At 44.9% G+C, this 23,690-nt stretch overlaps 1 protein-coding gene and 1 long non-coding RNA gene across 4 annotated transcripts in view; one reads left to right on the top strand and one right to left on the bottom strand.

Moving 5' to 3' along the window:
* Positions 1 to 8,034, top strand: part of TROVE2 — a 31,044-nt gene extending 23,010 nt beyond the window's left edge. Inside the window, exon 9 of one of the 2 annotated variants that reach the window (XR_002336171.1) lies at positions 365 to 8,034. This is a non-coding gene — a long non-coding RNA (TROVE domain family member 2). The remainder of the gene's footprint in view (positions 1 to 364) is intronic. The other variant, XR_002336172.1, reaches the window with a different exon arrangement.
* GLRX2 (glutaredoxin 2) lies at positions 12,479 to 23,064 on the bottom strand. 2 transcript variants are annotated; one of them, XM_021063986.1, is made up of 4 exons: positions 22,959 to 23,064; positions 19,100 to 19,163; positions 16,408 to 16,584; positions 12,479 to 15,314 (listed from the first exon to the last, which is right to left on the bottom strand). In XM_021063986.1, exons 2-4 carry the CDS (start codon positions 19,160 to 19,162, stop codon positions 15,183 to 15,185), a joined length of 372 nt encoding a protein of 123 aa, XP_020919645.1. In that variant the 5' UTR covers position 19,163; positions 22,959 to 23,064; the 3' UTR covers positions 12,479 to 15,182.

Genomic DNA, 23,690 nt, shown 5'->3' with positions numbered 1-23,690 from the left:
ATAATACCCGGCCACACTGCCCCAGTGTTTGATATGCTGGTAAAAATATGTCTGATGACCCCGAATATCCTGGTAGGTTTCGCAAGTCCAGAGCCCGCTGCGGCTCAGGAGTGTGTTCTGTGCTCATAAGCGAGTGATAAGGCAGAACAGGGAGGCAGGGATTTCGGGCAGGTTGTTTACATACTCAGTGTTCTCCCCTTCTGAAGATCACATGGTCTCGCCCTCAAAGGTTGACAGATTTTATGGAGGAAAAAAATCGACTTTGTAATGGAAAGCTGTGATAGAATTTAACGTGTTTTAACTGCGGAGGTTATTTGCTTTTGTTTACTGTTTTTGAAATATGTGTGTGGATCTTTTCCTACAGAAAATGGGCATTCCGGCTAAACTGATTGTTTGCGGAATGGCATCCAATGGTTTCACCATTGCCGACCCAGATGACAGAGGCATGTTGGATATGTGTGGCTTTGACACAGGCGCCCTGGATGTCATTCGAAACTTCACGTTAGATGTGATCTAACCACCAGCACCAGCACAATCCAAGAGGTCCGTTGCCAGCAGTGATCGCGCTAAAAAAAAATACGCAGCTACTTCCCAGCTGATCTTAATCCAACAGACAGAGTAAGGCGATGGTATAGAGTGGGAAAATGGAAAGTTTACCTTACCAAAAAAAAAAAAAAGAAAGGAAGGGAAGTACGATGAGCCCAAAGTTCTTTCTGTTTCTCCTAAACTAGCTCTTGGGAAATAGCTTCAGAATACACTGTAGCCCCTCTATCTAAGAGAGAACTCGTTAATAGACACTGTACAATAGTTTTGCTTTGGTGAATAATCACATTTGTACTTAAAAGAAACGAGAGCCAAAAGTGTAAGTAGTTCCCTATCCTGTCACCTGTTTGAGAAATGCTTAAAGTTTTCTTAAATGTTTTCATCGGTAAAGGACAGCTTTGATAATGTCCCCATTCTCTGAAATGCACTGGACCATGTAACTGTGATGGAATATGAAACTCATCTGTAAACTCTTATACCGAGGGAGTTAAAACGGAACCAAGATGTTCGATTAAATTATGAGTTTTACAAATTCCTTTAACAGTTTTCTACAGTCACACAAATAGCAGCTTTCTTAGTGAAGAAAATACTTTGTTTCTCATCTTTTTTTTGCTTTTCTTTTTTCCCCCCAGTGGCCACACGTGTGGCATGTGGAAGTTGCTAGGCCAGGGATTGAATGGGAACCATGGCTGTGGCAATGCTGGATCCTTTAACCTACTGCTCCAGGCCAGGGATCAAACGTGTGCCTCCACAGCGACGCGAGTCGCAAGCCCACTTGCCCTGGTGGGCTCCTCTGGTGTTTTATCTACACTTGTGGAATTGTTGCTGTTAACCAGAAACAGAGTGGGAGACCCCTGGGTGGAGAGTCTAAAATGGGTGCCAGCTGAGCAAGTCTGTGTGGTTTGCTTTTGTTTCCTGCTGTGAGTGAGGGCATGACCTGACAGTTTCCTCTCACTTATAACGACATTGCTGGTGTAGGCACAGGCTCTGGTTTTAATATGCTTTTTTTTTTTTTTTTTTTTTTTTTTTTTTTTTGGTCTTTTTAGGGCCGTACCGCGGCATATGGAAGTACCCAGGCTAGGGGTCTGATAGGAGCTGCAGCTGCCGGCCCACACCACAGCCACAGCAACCTGGGATCCGAGCCGCGCCTGCGACCTACACCACAGCTCATGGCAATGCCCGATCCTTAACCCACATCCTCATGGATATGAGTCAGGTTCATTAACCATTGAGCCATGACGGGAACTCCTGTTTTTCATACTCTTAAATGAAAGCATAAGATGTTTCAGTGATTTAACTCATAATCTGAAAGTGTGACAGTTATAAAATCTCAGCTCTAATCAGATTAGCTTTTTCCTTACTTTAAAAGTATTGTTTTACTTTTAACAATTTTTTATCCAATTGTAAATGAGTTTTAGATAGTTGTTTGTTTTTTAATGGCCACACCTGCAGCATATGGAAGTTCCTGGGCCTGGGATTGAATCTGAGGTAGAGCAGCAACCAATGCTGCACCTGCTCAGGCCGCATCCTTTAAGCCACCGCACCAGGCTGGGGACCAAACCCGGCCTCCGCAGCAACCCAGGCTGTTGCAGTCAGATTCGTAACCCAGTGTGCCACTGCAGGAACTCCAGTTTTAGATCCTTCTAACTGTAAATATGTCAGTGGCCTCCTGTCTCTTTGTCCATTATTCGTTTGTTGTGATAGCGTAAAAAAGTAATAAAGTGAGCTTGCTCTTTCAGATTTGAAAGGCAGTTTTTGAGTGGCATATTACCACTAACAAGCCTGTTAGAAATTAATTTTTTCTGTTTATTTGTATAAACTTCCTCTTTATTATATATACATAATTTTTTTTTTTTTTTTGGGTCCTTTTAGGGCCACAGGTGAGGCACATGGAAGTTCCCAGGCTAGGGGTCGGATCAGCTGCAGCTGCTGGCCTACACCACAGCCATGGCCACACCAGATCCAAGCAGTGTCTGTGACCTACACAGAAGCCCATAGCGACACCAGATCCTTAACCCCCTGAGTGAGGACAGGGATCGAACCTGCGTCCTCAGAGATGTTAGTCGGGTTCTTTACCTCTGAGCTACAACAGGAACTCCTCCACTTCATGATAAAGTGCATTATTTTCTTGAGCAAATAGCCCTTCTTTGTGGGCAGGTATAACCTGTTGAAATGCCAGTATATTTGCTCAAAATTATATCATGGTTGTCTAAAATAAGGTACAGAGAAAACTTCAGTTTTTATGTATTATTCTTTAACTGTAATTAGAGGTTTACTGGGAATTTATAAAGCCCTTCTCACTATTATATGAAAAGTCAAACTAGTAAATATAAATTACAGACCTGTGTGTGCTTGGGAGTTAGAGGCTGTAGCTTATGGGGCAAGGGGGACTTAGGAATGTCAGCGTTGGCATAGACAGTTCCTTCTGTTCCCTGAGAAATTTGGGCTCTGGGAGTGACAAGAAAATGTTCCTTTCAGACTTACTCGATATAATATAATGCTGGCTCTAATATGCAGCCCTTCTTTCAAGGCAACTGGTAGCAATTTGTAAATATTGTGATTGACATGAGTTGTTGTTTTTTTTTTTTTTTTTTTGGTCAGCAAAGTTAGTAGCACCACTCCTCACAGCTCCCCCCGCCCCAAACACATTGCTTCTCATATTTTTCTGTTTTTACCCTCTGTCAGGCATTGGATTGTTAGCTACTTTTGATACATTAAAATACTAGGTTCAGATTGAATTTAAAGAACTTAGTAACATTATGTATTAGTACTTGAATTCAAGTAAACCTACTGTCTTAAAAGAAAAATTATAATATGAGCTAACCTTTAATGCATAGTAGAAACTTTAAGTGGACTATAGAATATTTATTTCCTTCCGTTAAGTACTGTTTCTACATTGCTTTTAGATATGTTCAGGAACTAATATTAAATCCGTCAGAGAAGTAAGATTAGATAAGACCTTTCACAAGTCACATAGGTAAGTCTATTAAATGGCTGAGGGTCAGGTTTAAGAAGCAAAAAAGAAGGAAAAGCAACCACAGGGGGTAGTTTTATTTTCAAATCTTGGCGCTTTGGAGCTGGAAGAAAGGTTAGACATTTAAAAGGTAAATTTTTTCTTTTCAATTTTTTTGCTTTTTAGGGCTGCACCCGAGGCATATGGAGGTTCCTGGGCTAGGGGTCAAATCGGAACTGCCGGTGGCAGCTCATGGCAGTGCCCCATCCCTGACCCGCCGAGCAAGGCCAGGGATCGAACCTGCATCTTTCTGGATACTCGTCGGATTGACTTCCGCTGAGCCACAGCAGGACCTCCAAAAGGTCATTTTTACATTTAGAACAGGGATCTGAGGTCTGAGAGTGGGTGGCTTTGGAGCAAGAGATCTAGAATGCTTGGTCTCTTCACTCTCATTCCAGTATGCGTTTCCCCGCCAAAACGGGAAGATACTGACTTGCAAGAGCAGGGGTAAAACAGAATGATTCCAGGCTTTTATCTTCTTAGGTATTAGGAAATAATGTATATACCTGATTGCTTCCGGAGGGGAAAGAGGAGTTGAGAACATGTAAACCTCTGTAGCTCACAGCAGCCCTCAAGCACCATTAATGTCTTAATAACCGTGTTGCGACGCAGCGTAGTTCCTTAGGAAGAGTAAGAAAACTGCACCCCGTTATGAGTAAGAGGTGCTCAAGTGACCAAGAAGTTTTATTTTCCGAATTACTTTTAGCTTTTTTGCTGATGGGGAAAATGTTGCTTTTAAAAAACAATCCTAAGAAACATCAACTTTATTTCCTAGAAAATACGTAAATATTTTCAGGATATAGTCGTACTTAGTAAAACCAAAACTCCTAATTCTCTCCTTCCTCGTTAGTTGACATTTCTTGGGAATTCCACTCACTAACCCTGTTACGTATTATTCAGCTTAGCAACCATCGGATGGGAGCGTTAGGAAGGTGATCGGAGTGGGGTTTATTTAGCGTCACTCTCTGGAACCTCCTTCGCTTCATCTAACTTACTGTGTGTGACTGCAGACCGCCTTTAAAAAGGAACATATCTGATGCTTGGATCCTAGGGCAATTATATCTTTGTAAAGTTTCTGTTGGGAAGAGGGCTTGCCATACAAGTTAGAACTTTTGAAACTTAAAAACACTTCATAGGATATATGTTTCCAAAGATAAAATGTTTCTGAAAAATAGCTCAATAGGCTCAGTCATTTTTTAGAGCACTCCTGTTCTGAATGGGAAAATGTGAAAGAAGAACTTTAACAGAGAAGCGAATGACTAAGAGGTTACTATTCCCTGATTAGAGAAAGAAGGAATATGTTCCAAGTCTAAGATCCCATTGCACAGAAGGAAAACAAACCCTAAATGAGAAGGATGCTCTTAGGAACCTGTGCGCAATGATTTAAAACAGCAGCTAAATCTACCAGTGGCAGAAGGTTGGTTCATCAGGTTTTTTTCCCCCGAGATTCTGCAAAAACAATTTAAAATTGTTTTGGAAATTTAAGACAGAATTCCTTAGTGCATTTCAAGATCTGACAGTTAAGTGAGAAGCATCTTCAGAAGCACAGTAGAGTTCTAGCTACACAATTAATGGGAAACCATTGTGCTCACTTTTTGGACTGACTCTAATTTGACCCAAAGATCATCTACCCACAGGTTTCTTGGCAAATCCCTTACAGTTAAAATCAAAAAGGAAAAGTTCTAGTCTTGTGCACCACAGATGTGGGGTGTACCCCTCCTGGAGAAATGTCAGCGCTTCCGTGTAAACCCGTACAAGGGAGAATTTGAAAAAAAGGATAAACGATTCGAATAGTCATAGGTACTGTGTGGGTTTTATTTAATACATCCCAATTATCTGCTCTTTAATGTCTTATTTGTTGGAAGATTATCTCTGTACCTTTTCTTTCCTTTAAAATTTCTTCTAACGTTTTTGTCTTGGTTTTTCTAGTCCTGCTCTACTTGGGTAATAAAATGAGTGACAGGAAAGTCACCCAAATACAGGTTCAGGATACATCTTTTGCTGATTGCTTTTTGTTTCATGGTGATTTAAGATTTTTTTTTTTCCCAAGTTAATAACGGGCAGGTCTCTTGGAACAAAAACCGAGCTGATAAATGCTCTCCCCAAATCAGTGACATCATGTACCTTTTGTATTAGGCGTTTGCAGAAATGTGGTGGCCTTTCAGTAAAACGAATTATTCAGCTCTTGTTGGCAATTACTAGATGGAACTAGCTCTTAGAAAAAGCACTCTAAAAAATAATTAATCAAATACTCTTTCAGAAAATAGACTGTCTCAGTGGTTGCATTTCCGTAAGTAGAAAGATCACCCTCAAAATCTCTGGCCCACCAAGTACCTCACGGAACTTATGTATATGTGTGGGGGTAGCATAAAAGATCTTGTAAATTACCTGTATCCACTTTCAACCTTTTTTTAACATAACATTCACATTTTTTATGTTCTATTTGCTTTTGATAATTAGTAAGACAATTTAAAAATTAATCCTATGGTAATATTTTTCATGTAGAAAACTAATAATGTAGTTAAACATACTGTTGGAGTAGAATTATAATAAATGACACATTTTCCTAAACCCTGAAAATACCAAATTATACAGGGAATTGGTAGAAAGAATCAAACTTAGGAATTATGTTGCAAAATTCAATTACTGAAATTAAGATGATTGTTTTCAATGAGAATTAATTTTATAAATACGACGAAAATATATAAAAAGATATTTCCGAGCCTTAGGAGATTTTTTTTCCCTTTTGCTTCTATTCAATTTAGCACCGCCATGCACCATATTAATTTAATGAACATAAGTGATACTCTTTCATTTTAAAATACATTTAACTTTCTCTCCTTTTAGAAGTTATCAGAATCTGTACTAAGTTAGCTATGTTTCACCGGTTTCACTTAATGAACACTTAGGGTAGTTAATCTGGTTAGAGCCTTGCTATTTTACTTACCATTACCACTTACAATTGATGGAATACTATATTAGTACAAACATGGCATCAAAACTTGTGTTAAAATACTAACTAGACTGCAGCTGCAGTGCAGACGCCTTAGAATCCATACAAATTAAATATTACACAATTAATGAATAGTAGCCAAGAAAAATGTTTTTCTTGCACTGTTACTCTGAAGATGGGGTGCATGTCATTTGGTGTGTGGTGTAACTAGACAGAACTGCGTGTCACGCATTGGCGTTACAAGGTCCTCCTCTGTTGCCAGCTTCTGGTAATGAAGACTTTCTCCAGTTTCTGACATAAATACATGAAATCATCTTTTTTTAGAAAAAATTGGTTGGGGAGGAGGTGTTGTAATCCAGTTCTGAACTGTCCATTTGCTTCATATAAAGGCTTCGGTGTCCATATTTGCCCACTCGATAAACATTTTCATGATATAGACTAATGCCTGCATAGAATAAAAATTAAGTATGCAAGAGCCTTAAAGTGAACTAAATGAAACTGTTGACTGCCTTAACGATGACCAGCTCTCCACACGGGCATACTACTCCTTTGCATAGGGTCTGTTCATTAAGTAATGCCTTAATAGTGCCAGGGTTTCTGAAGCATAGACTCAAAGGGACTTTTATATAAAGGACAGAAATTTGACTATTAAGTATTAAAGCCTGATTGTACATCAGTAGTTGAAGCACCCACTATCGGGATAATCTAGGCACACTGATGCGTTACACACAGGTGACTTGCTAACCTCAGTACTGTTTTGTGGTAGTTCAGGTTTTTACTGTTTTGTATAACAGATTATCCAAGAAGCTGGACTTTATGTAATAGGATCTTCAAGGACCAAGTTGCATATTTAAACGCTATAAGCGAAAAAGTACAGATTTACAGAAATGTACCAATCAAAAATGATTCCTTTTTTACGGGAATTTTTCGAGAGAAGAGGCAAAAATTTTGTTTAAAGCCTACAAGCAAATTCATTCAAAGAACTGAATACAGCTGTAGAACATTGTGACTATTGCAATAAGAAGTATCCAGGCCAGTGATGTTTAATTATATGAACGTTTTTACATTCACTATGCCTTTCAAAGCAGGGATATTTTATAAAACTGAGAGAAAACTTTAAATCGTCAAGCTGGTGCTTTAAAGTACATAAAGTCTGATCTGTAACAAGCTCCATTTCAAAGGAAAAGACCTTGAAAGGAGAGGCAGGGGGCTTCCTAAGTCTGTTGATGAACTCACTGATGCTTTGAGTCTTCCAAGTTCACTGTAAATAACATACCTAACAATGTAATGTTGCTGTTTTCTAACAGAAGATGGACGAAATGGTAATGTATGGAATTTATTTCATTACACAACAGTTTTCACTGATACTGTGAAATCTGGACTCTCCTTTCCAGCCCTGCCAAACCCCATACTGAACAAATCATTCTGGACACAGAGGGCGGGTAGGCCCTGTACGAACTGTTCTGGTCACTTATATTCTTGTAGAAACTGGTAGATGTACCAAATAAATTCTATGCACATCAAATAATTGTCTTTTTATTTCTTTAAAGAACTCTCTTAAAAAGAGGAAGGCTGTTCGCAGTCTGTTATGGTATTTGAATAGATAAGGTGTGAGCATTAACAGTGGTCTTAAAAATGCCTCTAATTGCATATAACTATTATTTCTTTAAAATACATGGTTGGGAGACGGGATTAAGATGGCGGAATAGAAGGACTGGAGCTCAACTTCTCTCCTAAAACCCACAAAATTCACAACTAAAGACTGAGCAGTCTCCACCCAAATGGACCGGAAACCCATACCCTACTCCAGAAGAAAAAGAGGAGGCCACAGCCACAGGTAGGAGGGGTGATTTTGTGATATAAACAACCTCATACCTCCCAGGTGGGAAGCTCCACAGACTGAAAACTAACTGGTTCACAGAGACTCACCTACAGGACTGAGAGTTCGAGCCCCATATCAAACCCTCATGTGCAGGAATCTGGCACTGGGTGAAAGAGCCCCTGGAGCATCTGGCATTGAAGGCCAGTGGGGCTTGTGCGCAGGAGCTCCGCAGGACTGGGGGAAACAGACACCCCCATTCTTAAAAGGTGCACACAGACTTTCACGTGCACTGGGTGCCAGGGCAGAGCGAGGTCTCCACAGGAACCTAGGTCAAACCTGACTGCAGTTCTTGGAGGACATCCTGGGAAAACAGGGGTGAATGTGGCTTGTTGTGAGGGAAGGACATTGGAAGCAAAGCTCTTGGGAATAGTCAGCGGCTGCCTTTCTCTGGAGGGGGCCATTTGGGGAAAATCTGGCCCCACCTGTCAGTCAGTGCTGAGAAGCCCCAGGGCAAACAACAACCCAGGTGGGATCACAGCCCTGCCCCTCAGTAAACAGGCTCCCTAAAGACCCCCAGGCACCCAGCTGCCTCTAATCCCATCCAGAGACTAAGCCCCACCCACCAGAGGGATTAGAATCGGCTCCACCTACCAGGGGGCAGGCATCAGCCCCTCCCATCAGGAAGCCTACAGCAAACTGCCATACTGACTTCAGCCACAGGGGGGCAGACACCAGAAGTAAGAGAGGCTACGACCTTATTATCTGTAAAAAGCTCACCACACCAAAAACTTACAAAAATGAAGACAGAGAACAATAACTCAGATGAGGGAGAAAGGAAAAGCCCCAGAAAAACAGCTAAGTGATCAGGAGATTCTCAGCCTCCAGGAAAAAGACTTTAGACTGTTGGTGCTGAAGATGACACAAGACATTGGAAATAAACTGGAGGCAAAGATGGATAACTTACAAGAAACACTGAGCAAAGAGATACAAGATATAAAACTTAAACAAGAAGAGATGCAAAATATAATAACTGAAATAAAAAACTCACTAGAAGCAGCTAACAGCAGAATACAGGAGGCAGAAGAATGAATAAGCAAGGTGGAGGACAGATTAGAAGAAATTAGGGATGCAGAACAGAAAAGAGAAAAAAGATTGAAAAAAAATGAAGAGAGGCTCAGGGAACTCTGGGACAATGTTAAACGTACATACATCCGTATTATAGGGGTGCCAAAAGAAGAGAGAGAGAAGGGGACAGAAAAAATATTCCAAGAGATAATAGCCAAAAATTTCCCTCACATGGGGAAGGAACCACTCACTCAAATCCAGGAAGCACAACGAGTACCATATAAAATAAACCCAAGGAGGAATACACCGAGACACATATTAATCAAACTGACCAAAATTAAAGACAAAGAGAAAATATTGAAAGCAGCTAGGGAAAAGAAACAAGTAACATACAAAGGAACCCCCATAAGGTTATCGGCAGATTTTTCAGCAGAAACTCTGCAGGCCAGAAGGGAGTGGCATGATATACTTAACGTGATGAAAAAACCTCCAACCAAGATCACCCAGCAAGGCTCTCATTCAGATTTGAAGGAGAAATCAAAACCTTCACAGATAAGCAAAAGTTGAGAGAATTCAGCACTACTAAACCAGCCTTACAACAAATACTAAAGGAACTTCTCTAGGCAGAAAAGAAAAGACAGCAACAGGAAACAAAAAATTCCACAAATGACAAGGCTCACCAGTCAAGGTATATATATACAGTAAAGATAAAATACATGGTTGGGCGTTCCTGTCCAATTTTTTTTTTTTTTTTTTTTGGTTTTTAGGGCTGCACCTGCGGCATATGGAGGTTCCCAGGCTAGGGGTCTAATTGGAGCTACAGCTGCGGGCCCATGCCACAGCCACAGCAACACCAGATCTGAGCTGCGTCTGTGACCTACACCACAGCTCACAGCAACGCTGGATCCTTAACCCACTGAGCAAGGCCAGGGATCGAACCTGTAACCTCATGGTTCCTAGTTGTATTTGTTTCCACTGTGCCATGACAGGAAATCGCCTAATGGATTTTTTTTTTAATTTTTAAATTTTATTATTATTATTATTGTCTTTTTCAGGGCCACACCAGTGGCGGCATATGGAGGTTCCCAGGCTAGGGGTCCAATCTGAGCTGTAGCCGCCGGCCTACGCCACAGCCACAGCAACGCCAGATCTGAGCTGTGTCTGCGACCTACACCACAGCTCACAGCAACGCTGAATCCTTAACCCACTGATTGAGGCCAGGGATCAAACCCGAAACCTCATGGTTCCTCGTCAGATTCATTTCTGCTGCACCACGACAGGAACTCCATCCCAATGGGTTTTTAATTGTAGGATCAAAACAGCTAGATTTAGTATAAATACACACTATTAAAAATTTGAGTTGTAAAATAGGATTCTCTAGTGGAAAAAAAAAAAACCTCTTCGAAGTTGCCTTTGGCAAAAGTTAATAGTAACAGTCAATTGTGCAAATAAAAGTATTTTAAGTGCCAATTTGCAGAAATGTCTCTGAATTCCCATAAAACTTTCAAATGGAAAGTTCTGCAGTTCCCTGGTGACTCAGCAGGTTAAGGATTGACCATCGTCACTGCTGTGGCTTGGGTCGCTGCTGTGACAGGGGTTTGATCCCTGGCCCCGGAACTTCATAAGCCGTGGGCACAGCCAAAAGAAGGACATTCTAAGGTCTGGGCTGTAGGTTATAAAGAAGAGAACAAGTTAGGTCAGAATATACCCACCAAAACTTTGCACACGTGTTGACGGTATGGTTCTCCACCGAAGGATGACAGGCATCTTACGGAGATGCAGAAAGGAAGACTGCCGTCTACCACGGACCTTGAACGACCTGGGTCTGAGCTGTGCGGCCCACCTACACGTGGGTTCTTCACTAGGAAGTTTCACAGTACTACGCAGCCTGAGGTGGGTTGGATCTGGGGAGGGATGCGGAGCTTGGGAAAGAGAGGGCTGACTGTAAATTACAGAGATTTTCAAAGTAGGGTGTCCGAGCCCCAACTCCTGTGCTGTTCAACTCCTGTGCTCACAGATGAAGAAAACTTAACAAAAACCTAGGCGACACTGGAGTGTTAACCCACTGAGCCACAGCCGGAACTCCATAATCAGCCCTCGACTTCGTAGCCAGCCCCCGCATAACCCGCTAAAACCAAAGCTCTTGGTCATCCAGGACTGCATGTCAGCAGGGCAGCTGCCCGGCTCCACGAGACGGACCCTCCAGCCCTCACTCCAGATGCCAGCCTGGATGCCAAGTCCACGTCACCAGTGCTTCTGACTGACCAGATACAGACGGGATTCCGGCCACCCCCTGCTTGGGTTTAATTTGCTAGAGCAGCTCACAAAACTCAGAGACACATTTTACGTTCTAGAGGACTGGTTTATTATAAAAGAGTACCACTTGGGAACAGCCAGCTGTAAACCCCCTGGAGGGCACGGGGTGGGGGAAGGGCAGAGATGCCTCCCGCCCCCAGGCACGTTGTTCTCCCCGACCTCCACGCCTTCACCAACCCAGACGCTTGACAGTTCCAGTCCTTGAGGGTTTTATAGAGGCATGAGCGAGTACTAGCCACTGACGACCGAACTCAATCGCCAGCCCTTCTCCTCTCCCCAGAGGCTCGGGGTAGGGCTAAAATCTCCAAGGCTGGTTCTCATGGCCACCAGCGTCCAACCTAGGGGCTTCCTAAAAGTCACCTCATTAACCTAACAAGAGACACTTCAACAGCATCAGATACTCCAGCGGTTTGAGCTGCCTGCTAGGAAGGGCATGAAGACTATAACTCACCTGACACAGGTGACAGATTCCCTCTGCTCTACCAAAGAATTTACCAGAGAGCTAGCAAACAGGAGTTCCTCATGCCATGACACAAGATAAAGCACGAAGGGAAGTGATTCCACTGTTCCATGCCAGCGTTATAACTTATCCCAGGAGAATGAAACAGTCCAAATCCTCCCTTTATCAAGGTCTAGCGACAGGGGCAAACCATGTAGGAAGCATCAGTGATGGCAAATGGCAAATAGTAATAGTAATAATAATAATAATAATAATAAAAGCCACCTGTTGTCTTCTGCAGAACCAGCCCAGCTTCCTTGGTGCATCTTTTTTTTTTTTTTTTTTTTTTTTGCCATGCCTGTGGCACATGGAAGGTCCCTGTGTGAACTGGAGTGTGGAACTTGCCATCAACTGCCACCAGCCCCTGCGTGGATTTTTATTTTTTTATATAATGACGTTTATTTTTTTCCATCATAGCTGGTTTACAGTGGTCTGTCAATTAAACCACAAACCACTGCAGCGGCAGCCCGCAGCATCTCCTGGGTGGAGCTCCAGGGAGGAGACTGGGAGTGAGGCCCTCTGCGCTCTGGGCAGACTGGAGGAACAGGCCTTCAGATAGCTAGATATTTTTAGGAGATTTTATGAGCCCAATTCTTGCGTCTCCTCATATCTAGAAAAACAACTCGAACCCTTCATGGCGAGGTCCGCTCCTCACGACCAGGAGTAACCTTCGTGAGACCAGCAGCAAATGTTTGTAAAATGCGTGAGTGGCCGCGGGCGTCTCCCCTCACCTCGATCCTCTGTATCCCAGCTCCCCCCTCGCCTCCGCAGAGCGGATTTCTCGGGGCTACCTGAAATACTGTCTTCCAAGCTTCAGTCCTAATTTCACCCCAAATAAAACTTAAACTCTCAGCTGTCATGTGGTGCATTTTAAGTCAACACCAGGCAAAGGGGTCAAATCGGAGCTGCAGCTGCAGGCCTACATCACAGCCACAGCAGCACAGCATCTGAGCCACCTACACCGCAGCTCACAGCAATGCCAGATCCTCAGCCCACGGAGCAAGGCCAGGGTTCAAACCCACATGCTCAGGGACACTACGCTGGGTGCCTAACCCACTGAGCCACAAGAGGAACTCCCCTTTGGCACATCTTAACCAGAAAGTGAAACTCAACACTTTTTTTTTTGTCTTTTGTCTTTTTGTAGCCGCCCCCGTGGCATATGGAGGTTCCCAGGCTAGAGGTCCAATCGGAGCTACAGCTGCCAGCCTACGCCGCAGGCACAGCAACTCGGAGTCTGAACCACACCACAGCTCATGGGGACACCAGACCTTTAATGCACTGAGTGATGCCTGGGATTGAACCCGAAACCTCATGGTTCCTAGTCGGATTCGTTTCTGCTGCACCACAACGGGAACACACACCACACTTCTCTTAAAATTTGTTTCCCATCCACTTTTGAGGAAGAGTTTTCTCTTCCCAGCATCTGGTAGATCTGCCCCTAGTGACCCTGTGGGATGAGCTAGAAAAACACTCCTTGGGGGAGTTCCCGTTGTGGCTCAGCAGTAAGAACCCGACAAGCATCCATGGGGATGTTTGATTCCCGGCCTTGCTCAGTTGGCTACGGACCCAGCATTCCCTGAGCCGTGGCGTGGGTCGCAGACGCAGCTCAGCTCCTGGTGGCTGTGGCGTTGGCGTAGGCAGTGGCTGTAGCTCCAATTTGACCCCAGGCCTGGGAACATTTACAGGCTGTCCCTGGGGCCCTCAAAGCCAAGAAAAAACAACAAACCACTCCTCAGGCACTTAAAAAATCCTTGATGGAAGGAAATGAGAAATACTGACTTGGTTAATCGAGTATCCAAAGTACTATCCACTATTCTACAGTGAGACTTCCTGTAAGAGAAATCCTATGTGCTAAGTCTCTGAAATAAAATCAGTCTGACTCGTCTTCCCAGTCACAAAAGTGAAGCACAACTCCCTCAGAAGGCACTTCAGGGACATTCAGTCTCATCTCCTTCCGTGACTGTCAGTCTCCCGGTCCCCGTCTCACCATAACAAAGCATTGCAATGGTGGACGTTTTACAAATGTATTAAAGCAAAGTACATTTTCAGAGAGGAATATAGGACTCATGTGCTTCCTGGCTAAAAAGAGGGCCCGACTCACAGTGCAATAGCCTTTATACCCCACAATGTGGACCAGGGACCCCGTTTGGTCTTCTGATTGGTCTTGGGCAGGAGACCTTATCTGCATGGGAAACAGGTCATATGGTGACCAGGTGAGGAATGGGTGACATTCCTTCTCCAGCAGGAAGCAAGCAGCCCAGGAAGGGGCATTACAGTGAGACCTGGCCAGAGGCTTTGGGGTTTCAGCTCCTTCAAGGGGAGTAGAAGCCTATAACACTTCCAATACCTGATCCCTTAATGGAACATTTCCAACAGCTTCCATCACATTCTGGAAAGCACAACTATTCATCTCGCACGCTAACTCACTTATTTCTAAATTGTTTCGGAACTTCATCCTCATACAATGCTGGAATCTTCCTCCTTTTAATTTCTGCCCAGAGGGGCAGTTTGTCATCTAGAACTACTAGTCATCAGATGAATAATTTGGTTTTCCAGAGTAAATTTCATTCCATCCCCCAAATCCAATATACTTCCAGCACTCACCACGGAAAGCAGTAATGGAAAGGACTTAATTCCTTCTGAACACTAGACACAACACAGAATCCCAAATGCTTGCTTTCTAGCTCTTGGTTGTAAAATGCACTCATAAATTCCTAATAAGACATTCTTTCATAATCTTTCGAGGCATCTCCACTCCTTCAGTTTCAAATGTCATCCCTTTTGCTCAAGAACTGGCAAATAAGAAGAGAAGGTTTCCACCGTGATTTATTGCTCATTATTTTTATGACTTTTTCAACAAGATAATTCCTATTTTTAAAACACTACCAAATATGTAAAAGGCATTATCAGACATTGTCACTTAAAACCTACAGCCAACATTTTACTAGCAAAGTTGTAAGCGCCTCTATCACTAAAATTCTTTCCTCTTACTTTTTTTTAAGTAACACTGGTGAACTAGTGGAAGCAGTTTCCCTTCTTGGTGAAGCCTATGAGTGTCCATTGCGCCTCCAATAAAAGTTCCATTGACAAATATTCTTGGCACCTGTTGGATAAACAAAAGATTAGATGTCACCCTAGTTTCAGATGTATAAGGCCATTTACATGAGAGTAACAGATGCTCACACTGTTTGTACCTGTTTAAACTTTACAACCCTTAAGGGAGGTACTATTTTTAGCTTTATTTGGTTTTGGCTTTGGTTTCGGCTGTGCTGTTGGAATGTGGAATTTCCAGACCTGGGATCAAACCCGTGCCACAGCAGCAACCTGAGCCACACCAACAACAACACTAGATCGTTAACCCACTGAGTTACCAGGGAACTCCTCTTCAGCCTTATTTTGGGACCAAAAGAGTCACAGGAACTCCCCCAAGGTCACAATGATAGTAAATGACAGGTGGGATTTAAATCCAGGACAATCTGACTCTCAACCCTTTCCTCATCACTATGGCATAGAAAAGGTAAAATAAGGCGATCTCCAATTATGAATAATGGCCAGGGGTTCTTTCTTATAGTTGTTTACTAAAGGGAAAGAGTACACTAAATTCCACCCGGGCCCACATAAACAAGAAGGGAGGGAGTTCCTGCTGCGGCTCAGCGGTAACGAACCCGACTAGCATCCACGAGGATGAGGGGATTCCATCCCCAGCCTTGCTCAGTGGGTTAAGGACCCAGTGGTGCCGTGAGCTGAGGTGTAGGTGGCAGACAAGGCTCGGATTCCAGTTGCTGTAGCTGTGGGGTAGGCTGGCAGCTGTAGCTCTGCTTGGACCCCTAAGCCTGGGAACTTCCATGTGCCACCAGTGCGGCCCCAAAAAGCAAAAAATATATAAATAAAATGAATGAACTCTGCTGTTTCCTACTCTATGATTATGGTCCCTGGATCTGCCACTTCTTTTTTCTTTTTTTCACCCTGCCCTCGGCATGTGGAAGTTCCCAGGCTAGAGATCACACCTGTGTCACAGCAGTGAAAACAGTGGATCTTTGGCCTGCTGAGCCACCAGGGAACTCTCGCCATTTCTTCATCCATGTAAGATCCTCAGAGAATGGCTGGCTCACGTGCTGCTCACCAGGGTGCCCCCCTCGCCAGGGCACCCAGCTCACTGCCTCCTTCAGGGACAGGCGCTACACCGGGATACTCACAGTCCTGTCACCTGTCATTGTGCAAAGAGCGTCTTGAAACTGGCTTCCGTATTCAAGCAGGTCCAGCTCCACCACTTTATAGCTAACATTCATGTCATGGAAAAGCTTTTTTGCCATGGTACAGTAAGAACAAGATGTTTTGGAGAAAATCACCACACAGTTATTAGAAATTGTTTCCTGCAGTAAAACAAACCAAAACAGACAAACACAAAAACAAAGAAATCTCTTTAGATTCTAGACATTACCTTTTGGAAAGAAATCATGATACAGGAGGAAGGGTAAGGATTTTGGAGTCTCATCACTGAGGCCTCGGACCTCGCCTCCATCATCGCTTTTCCCATCCAGAGATTGAGGGCAATAGTATTCATTCCCAAGGAACCTTCTTCGGAAAAGAGGATCTAACCGGTAGCAAGTGTTGGCAGGGAGTAACCACACCAGTAGGCATAGCCACTCCCTATGCAGCAAACATTTCCATATGCGGACACAATTCCCAACACCCTACTGGCTCATTCAAACGTGACTACAACCTGAACTAGGTCCTTTGGGCACCTCCACTTCACGGATGAGCAGAGGGAGGCACGGAGGAGGGTAAAAAGCTTACTCGTGGTCCTTAGCTGGTAAGCGGGCGAGCTGGGATTTGAACTCAGGAAAGGCTGATTCTACAGTCCAGCCACTTAACCTCTGTCGTGCTGCTTCTCAAATACTCAGTCGGTATTGGGAGTTAACACCTTACCTGCCTTAACGTTCTTTCTTAACTTATTAATTTTTTTACCACCTTAATTATTCTTTGTTTTAAAAAAAGACTGAAGTGGGAGTTCCCGTCGTGGCGCAATGGTTAACGATTCCAACTAGGAACCACGAGGTTGGGGGTTCGATCCCTGGCCTTGCTCAGGGGGTTAAGGATCTGGCGTTGCCGTGAGCTGTGGTGTGGGTCGCAGACGCGGCTCAGATCACACGTTGCTGTGGCTGTGGTGTAGGCGGGTGGCTACAGCTCCGATTCGACCCCTAGCCTAGGAACCTCCATGTACCGCAGGTGCGGCCCTAGAAAAGACAAAAAATAAAATAAAATAAAATAAAATATAAAAAAAGACTGAAGTGGAGTTCCTGTTGTGGTGCAGCGGAAATGAACCTGAATAGTATCCATGAGGATTCGAGTTCCATCCCCGGCCTCGTTCTGTGGGTTAAGGATTCAGCGTTGCCCTGAGCTGTGATGTAGGTCACAGACGCAGCTCAGATCCTGTGTTGCTGTGGCTGTGGTGTAGGCCAGCAGCTGCAGCTCCTATTCAACCCCAGCCCAGGAACTTCCAAATGCTGTAGGTGTGGCCCTAAAAAGCCAAAAAAAAAAAAAAAAGAAAGAAAGCAATTCCCTCACTAGAGGTCTCCTGCATTGCTGTTACATTCGGTAGCTGTGAGTAAACAGCTTCAGAGCCAAGTAAGTCCAAGGCAGTAATGTTACGGATGTGGTGGTGTTTGGTGGCGAGGAACAGAGAGACAGATTTGAGGAGTGAGTCCTGTAGGCTGCAAAGGAAGAAAACACGCACGCAAGAGGAATTTCTGAGGAGAACCAACTGGGCTTTGCAGTGAGAGCAAGGGGAAGACCAGAGGGCACAGGAGGGCACAGGAGGGCACAGTCTCCCCGAGGCAGTGGCGCAGAGCAACTGCTGCACACTAGCTTCTGGGTTAGGGAGACAGCTTCCCTACCAGAACCAAAGAGGCTCCCTGGCTGCGGGCAGTCTGACCGGCACGGGCACCGGCACCAACAGTAGACCTGGGCTGGGTGTGGTGCAAAGAGCCACCAACGTCACAGACCCAACTTAGGAGGAGCGAAAAGTCTATGAAGAATAAATCTCATAGGAGTTCCCACTGTGGCGCAATGGGAGAGGCGGCGTCTCTGCAGCTCTGGACGCAGGTTTGATTCCCAATCTGGCAGCTGCATCGTAGGTCACAACTGGAGCTGGCATCTGATTCCTGGCCCAGGAATTCCATATGCCATGGGGTGGCCAAAAAAGGAGAAAAAAAAAAGAAGAAATCTCATAAATTTTAACAGAATGAACGACAACTTCTCTGTCACATGCATTATTTTGATAGCAGATTTAAAAACATATATATATATATTTTTTTTTTCTTTTGCTTTTTAGAGCCACACCTGTGGCATATGGAGGTTCCCAGGCTAGGGGTCGAATCGGAGCTGTAGCCACCAGCCTACGCCACAGCCACAGCAACGCGGGATCCAAGCCGAGTCTGCAACCTACACCACAGCTCACGGCAACGCCGGATCCTTAACCCACTAAGCAAGGCCAGGGATTGAAGCCAAGTCCTCATGGATCCTAGGTGGGTTCTTTAACCACTAAGCCACGATAGGAACTCCTTACAATGTACGAGTAATCCATTTGCTGGACTATGTCAGGTTAGGATAGGAATGAGCATATTAAGCATGTAAGACAATTCAGCAATGAGGTCCTTCTGTACAGCACAGGGAACTCTATCCAGTCACTCATGATGGAGCACGATGGATGGTAACATGAGAAAAAGAATGTGTATATATGTATAACTGGGTCACTTTGCTGTAGAGTAGAAATGGACAGAACACTGGACATCAACTATAATAAAAATTTTACAAATGAAAAATAAACACATAGGATGATTCTTTTTCCGCAGAGGAAAGGTTTTCTCACGCGTCCCCCTCACTCACTTGGATCTGATTCACGGGAGCAGCTGCTGTGTTCCCCAAAGAAGATGACGTGTGGTTCCCCATCCTAAAATGAATTTTAACAAAGGCAGTGCGGTTTATTAAACATTGGAGATAATATATCAGATGAGATCAAACTGAAGAAAACCTTTGATATGCAAATGTATATCAAAACTTTTAGAAGAGAAAAAGGCTACTATCAGTACAAAATATTAGTTTACCAAGTATTCATTTACCACCATCCAAAGGGCCTGCGGGCTCCTCGATCTAGGCTCCCAATAACCTTAATTATTTGATAAACCACATTCACTGTGTTTAAAGCCTGGTACGCTCTCACTTCTATTTGAAAGCCAATTTCAAATGGACTGTCGTGATGACTGGCCCTAAGACCTGACCATGAATTTAAACATACAGTTTCCAGAGTTCCCACCGTGGCACAGTTAAGGATCCAGCATTGCTTCGCCTGTGCCGCAGGTTGCAGCTGTGGCTTGGATTCGATTCTTGTAGGGAACATCCATATGCTGTGGGTGTTGCTGGAAAAAAAAAAAAGAAGAAGGAGAAGAAGAAAAAATATATATATAGTTCCATTTTTCTTCTTAAGACATGCCAAAACTCTATGAACACTCTGTGAAACAGAGAACCTACAAATATTCAAAGGTTTTTAAGGAAACTAAGATTATCTCAGCCACAAGGGTCCATAGCTCTCATTTCCCCATCTGTAAAATGGGAACCATAGTCGCCCCGTCCTCAGGGGGGTTGGGAAGATTAAATGAATTGATACACAGCACGAAGATCAGTGCCTTAACCACAGTAAATGTCTGACAGTATTCCTTTTATTTTCTGACTATAGGAACACTTATTATCTCAGTATTTATTATCCGGATCCTTGAAAAGGGATGCAGTCACTGCAACAGGAATATATGAATTAAAATGGACCAGTTTAATATCAGCAACTCCCCAGAGCTTTTCCTCGGCTACTACAGTTCTTGATCAGTCAAGCCCTGCTGATTGTGAAACAACAGCAAACACCAGGATGCTAAATAATTGCAGAGCGAATTCACAAATCGTGCAAAAGGACATGAGGTAATAGGGGCTTCAGAAAAGAATTATTCAAATATCTAAGGACTAAGAGAGTAAGATAAAGAACTGAGGCTGCAGGGAGTTCCCTGGTGGTCTAGCGGTTAGGATTTGCACTTTCACTGCTGAGGCTGGAGGTTCAATCCTTGGTCTGGGAACTGAGATTGCATATCGAACCACTGCATGTCACAACCAAAAAAGAACTGAGGCTTCAAATATTTAAAATGATGTTCTTCATGATTATGCCGCAAAGCTCAAATTTGTTTTGTTTTGTTTTTTTGTCTTTCTAGGGCCCTACCTGCGGCATATGGAGGTTCCCAGGCTAGGGGCTGAATCAGAGCTACAGCTGCTGGCCTATGCACAGCCACAGCAACACCAGCTGCAACGCCACAGTGACAGCGGGCTGGATTCTTAACCCACTGAGTGAGGCCAGGGATTGAACCTGAGTCCTCAAGGATACGAGAGATTCGTTTCCTCTGATCCACGACAGGAACTCCCAAAGCTCAAGTTTTAACAGGAAAGTTTCTCCCTCCAAGTCAGCACTTCATTCATTGTGAATGCTCTTAGAATTGATATGGCGTTAAATATAAAAATAAGCTACTCTTTATGTTTAGTTTCATTTTTCTCAAAGGTATCAATTGACACTTTTTTAGTGGCATTGTAAGAATCCACTTTAGGAGTTCCCGTCATGGCGCAGTGGTTAACGAATCCGACTAGGAACCATGAGGTTGCGGGTTCGGTCCCTGCCCTTGCTCAGTGGGTTAACGATCCGGTGTTGCCATGAGCTGTGGTGTAGGTTGCAGATGCGGCTCGGATCCCGCGTTGCTGTGGCTCTGGCGTAGGCCGGTGGCTACAGCTCCGATTCGACCCCTAGCCTGGGAACCTCCATATGCCGCGGGAGCGGCCCAAGAAATAGCAAAAAGACAAAAAAAAAAAAAAAAAAAAAAAGAATCCACTTTAAGTAGCTTTTTACATGTTACCCTTGGACACAGAGCCATGCCTGCACTCTCAGCAATGAGGAAGCCGTGACGACCAAAACCCTCAGCAGTAACAGAGTTAGAGACAGAAACTACTCCGTTAGAACATCCTATCACCCCAATATTTCCAGCCTATTAGTCCATGCTTCCCCACAGATCAGCAAGAAAACCTTCAGAGCAAAAAGGGCCTGTGTGCTTATCTCGGAAAAGCTGGAAAAATGCAGTGCGCTGCGGAGACCTCAGCCAACTCAGGAGGAGAGTGGAAGGTGCAGCTTTAAGAAAAACAGACGCAGGCTGGACGCTACCGTCCAACATTCTAGAGGGACTTGAAAGATTGTGTCCATGGCTGTACAACTATAAATGCAATAAAATTCATTGAGAGAAAAAAGGAAAGAAGGAAAAATGCAGGCGGGCTTCCTAGAACTAAACCAGAGCAGACAGAGGAGGTCAAGGGGTGCTGCCCTGGACCTAAGCAGGAGCTTTGGTGGAAAACAACCTATTTGTTTTACCAACTAAGAAAACACGTCCTTTTCATCTCAATTCCAGCATTTAATAATCATCCCGAAACCATCTACTATTTGCCTCTACTATGGAAGATTGAAGTTTCAGCAAAATTTTCATGAGAGAATGTTTTCTTGGGTTCTGAGAGGAGGTGGGAGGTGCATTCTGAAATACCACCCTCTTCGCAACTAAATAAAAGAGAAAGTTTCTGGAAGGCACTTTTCTCCAATTCTAGTGGAGCTTGGTAAAAGTTGCCACCTGTTAAGGAAAGGGACATCAACTGAGAAGTGTACAATAAACGTTTCGCTTCTACACTGATGGAGTACCCACTAGCCATGCCACTTTTATGGAGCACCTACTCTGTGCCAAGCAGGCAAAGGGCTAAATACCCCCAAAGACGTATCACTGGAAAACCGCAATGGAGCCTCAAGGACCTGTCAGTCAAACAGTTACACTGCGTGATGCGCACCCTCTGGAAAAGGTCTCTAGTGGTGCCGAAAATTAACCGAGTTCCGGCAGTCTTGCAAAACTAGTAGGAGGTACCAGATCAAGTAGGTAGGAAGAAACTTCCAGAAAGAGGGATGGCTACTCAGATACGTGAGCTGGCAGGACAGCCTCGACCCGCCGCGCGCGAGTGCGGCAGATAGAGCATCCGCCTAGGCAGGAGGTCTCACACCGCAGGCCTGCGAGCCGCAGGCATTCCTGGTGGGGAAGCGCAGGGGAAGCACGGCCCTTGCTCTAGCTGGAGCGACACCGGCAGGAATAAGTCACCGTCCTATCCTCAAAGACTGGGCCATTTAGTAGAAAGCGTCACTTTCACTTCCTGCCGCAGGGTTGCCAGATTTGGCAAATGAACGTGCATATCGGTCGGGTAAATTAGAATTTCAGACAAACAGCGAATATCTGTTTAGCCTAAGCACGTCCCTTGCAATCCTGGGGATATTCGTAGACCGCACCATCATTAGCTGTTTATTTGAAATTCCCATTAATCAGGGCATCTTGTATTTTATCTGGCAATCAAAGGGGAGAGGAGGTCCAAGCGCACAGGATTCAGAATTTTCAACCTGACAGTCACCTGATCCTTAAGTCCACTTGAGCGCTTAGGGCACCCTTCCCTCCCCACCCGTCCTGGGCCTTCCGCACTCGAAGGGGCCTCGCTGGACTCAGGGCCCACACTCGGCGCCGCAAAGAGGCGCCCCCGCCCACCGCTAGGTCCAGACCCCCGCGAGGCCTCCCGCTCGCAGCTCCCCTTACCCAGAGGCCGAAGCTCCCGGTGCCCCGCCAAACCGCCCCGTCGAGCCGCTCACCCTCCGGACCAGCCGTGTCCCCGCCAAAGCAGCGCGGCGCCAGTACATGGTCGCAGCGCTGGTCCGCGGCAAGCAGACGCGCCGACGACTGCCCCTCGGGAGAGCCCGCCTCCGCCCGTTGGCCCCGCCCCCGCCGCCGGCCCCGCCTCCGTCCGCAGACCAGCCACGCCCCCGCCCGCCGGCCACGCCTCCCCGGGCTGCCCGCGCTGCCCGTCTCAACCGCACCGACCGGTCCTACCCCTCCCCGCCTCCCACGCGGCCGGAGGGCGGGATCCCGGCGAGGCCCACCCACTGGGGAAGGGCAGTCGGAGGCCCGCAGGTGCCTCGGCTGCCTGTCTGCAGGGTTCATCCAAGCCCTGCACCTGTTCCTTTAGGGTTAGGGACGCTCTTAAAGGATCGCGGGCACGTGTCGTCAGTGCTGGGGATGGTGGTCAACCTTCTGACGAAACGGAGGAGAAAGATAATCTGTCTGACGCCGAATCGAAGTGCCTGGGATATTTACATAGCACGGTAGCATAATTACAACTTCCTGTCGGGCAGGTCTTTGTGTTGGAGAAATAACAACCTAAATATGTCATTACAAAAGATCTCACAGAAGTTGTGGGATGATTGGATTTTAGAAAAAAAAGTGATCCGTTGTAGAACGTTCATTCCAAAGAAAACAAAGATAGTGTATTCAAAATGAAATTAGGCAAATAAAACTAAATATAGCCCAGAGGGGTCTGATGGCTT

Source organism: Sus scrofa, chromosome 10 (assembly GCF_000003025.6).
Source record: "Sus scrofa isolate TJ Tabasco breed Duroc chromosome 10, Sscrofa11.1, whole genome shotgun sequence".
Lineage (NCBI taxonomy): Eukaryota > Metazoa > Chordata > Mammalia > Artiodactyla > Suidae > Sus > Sus scrofa.
Note: the sequence above shows the minus strand (reverse complement) of the source record. Positions and strands in the feature narration are given on the sequence as shown.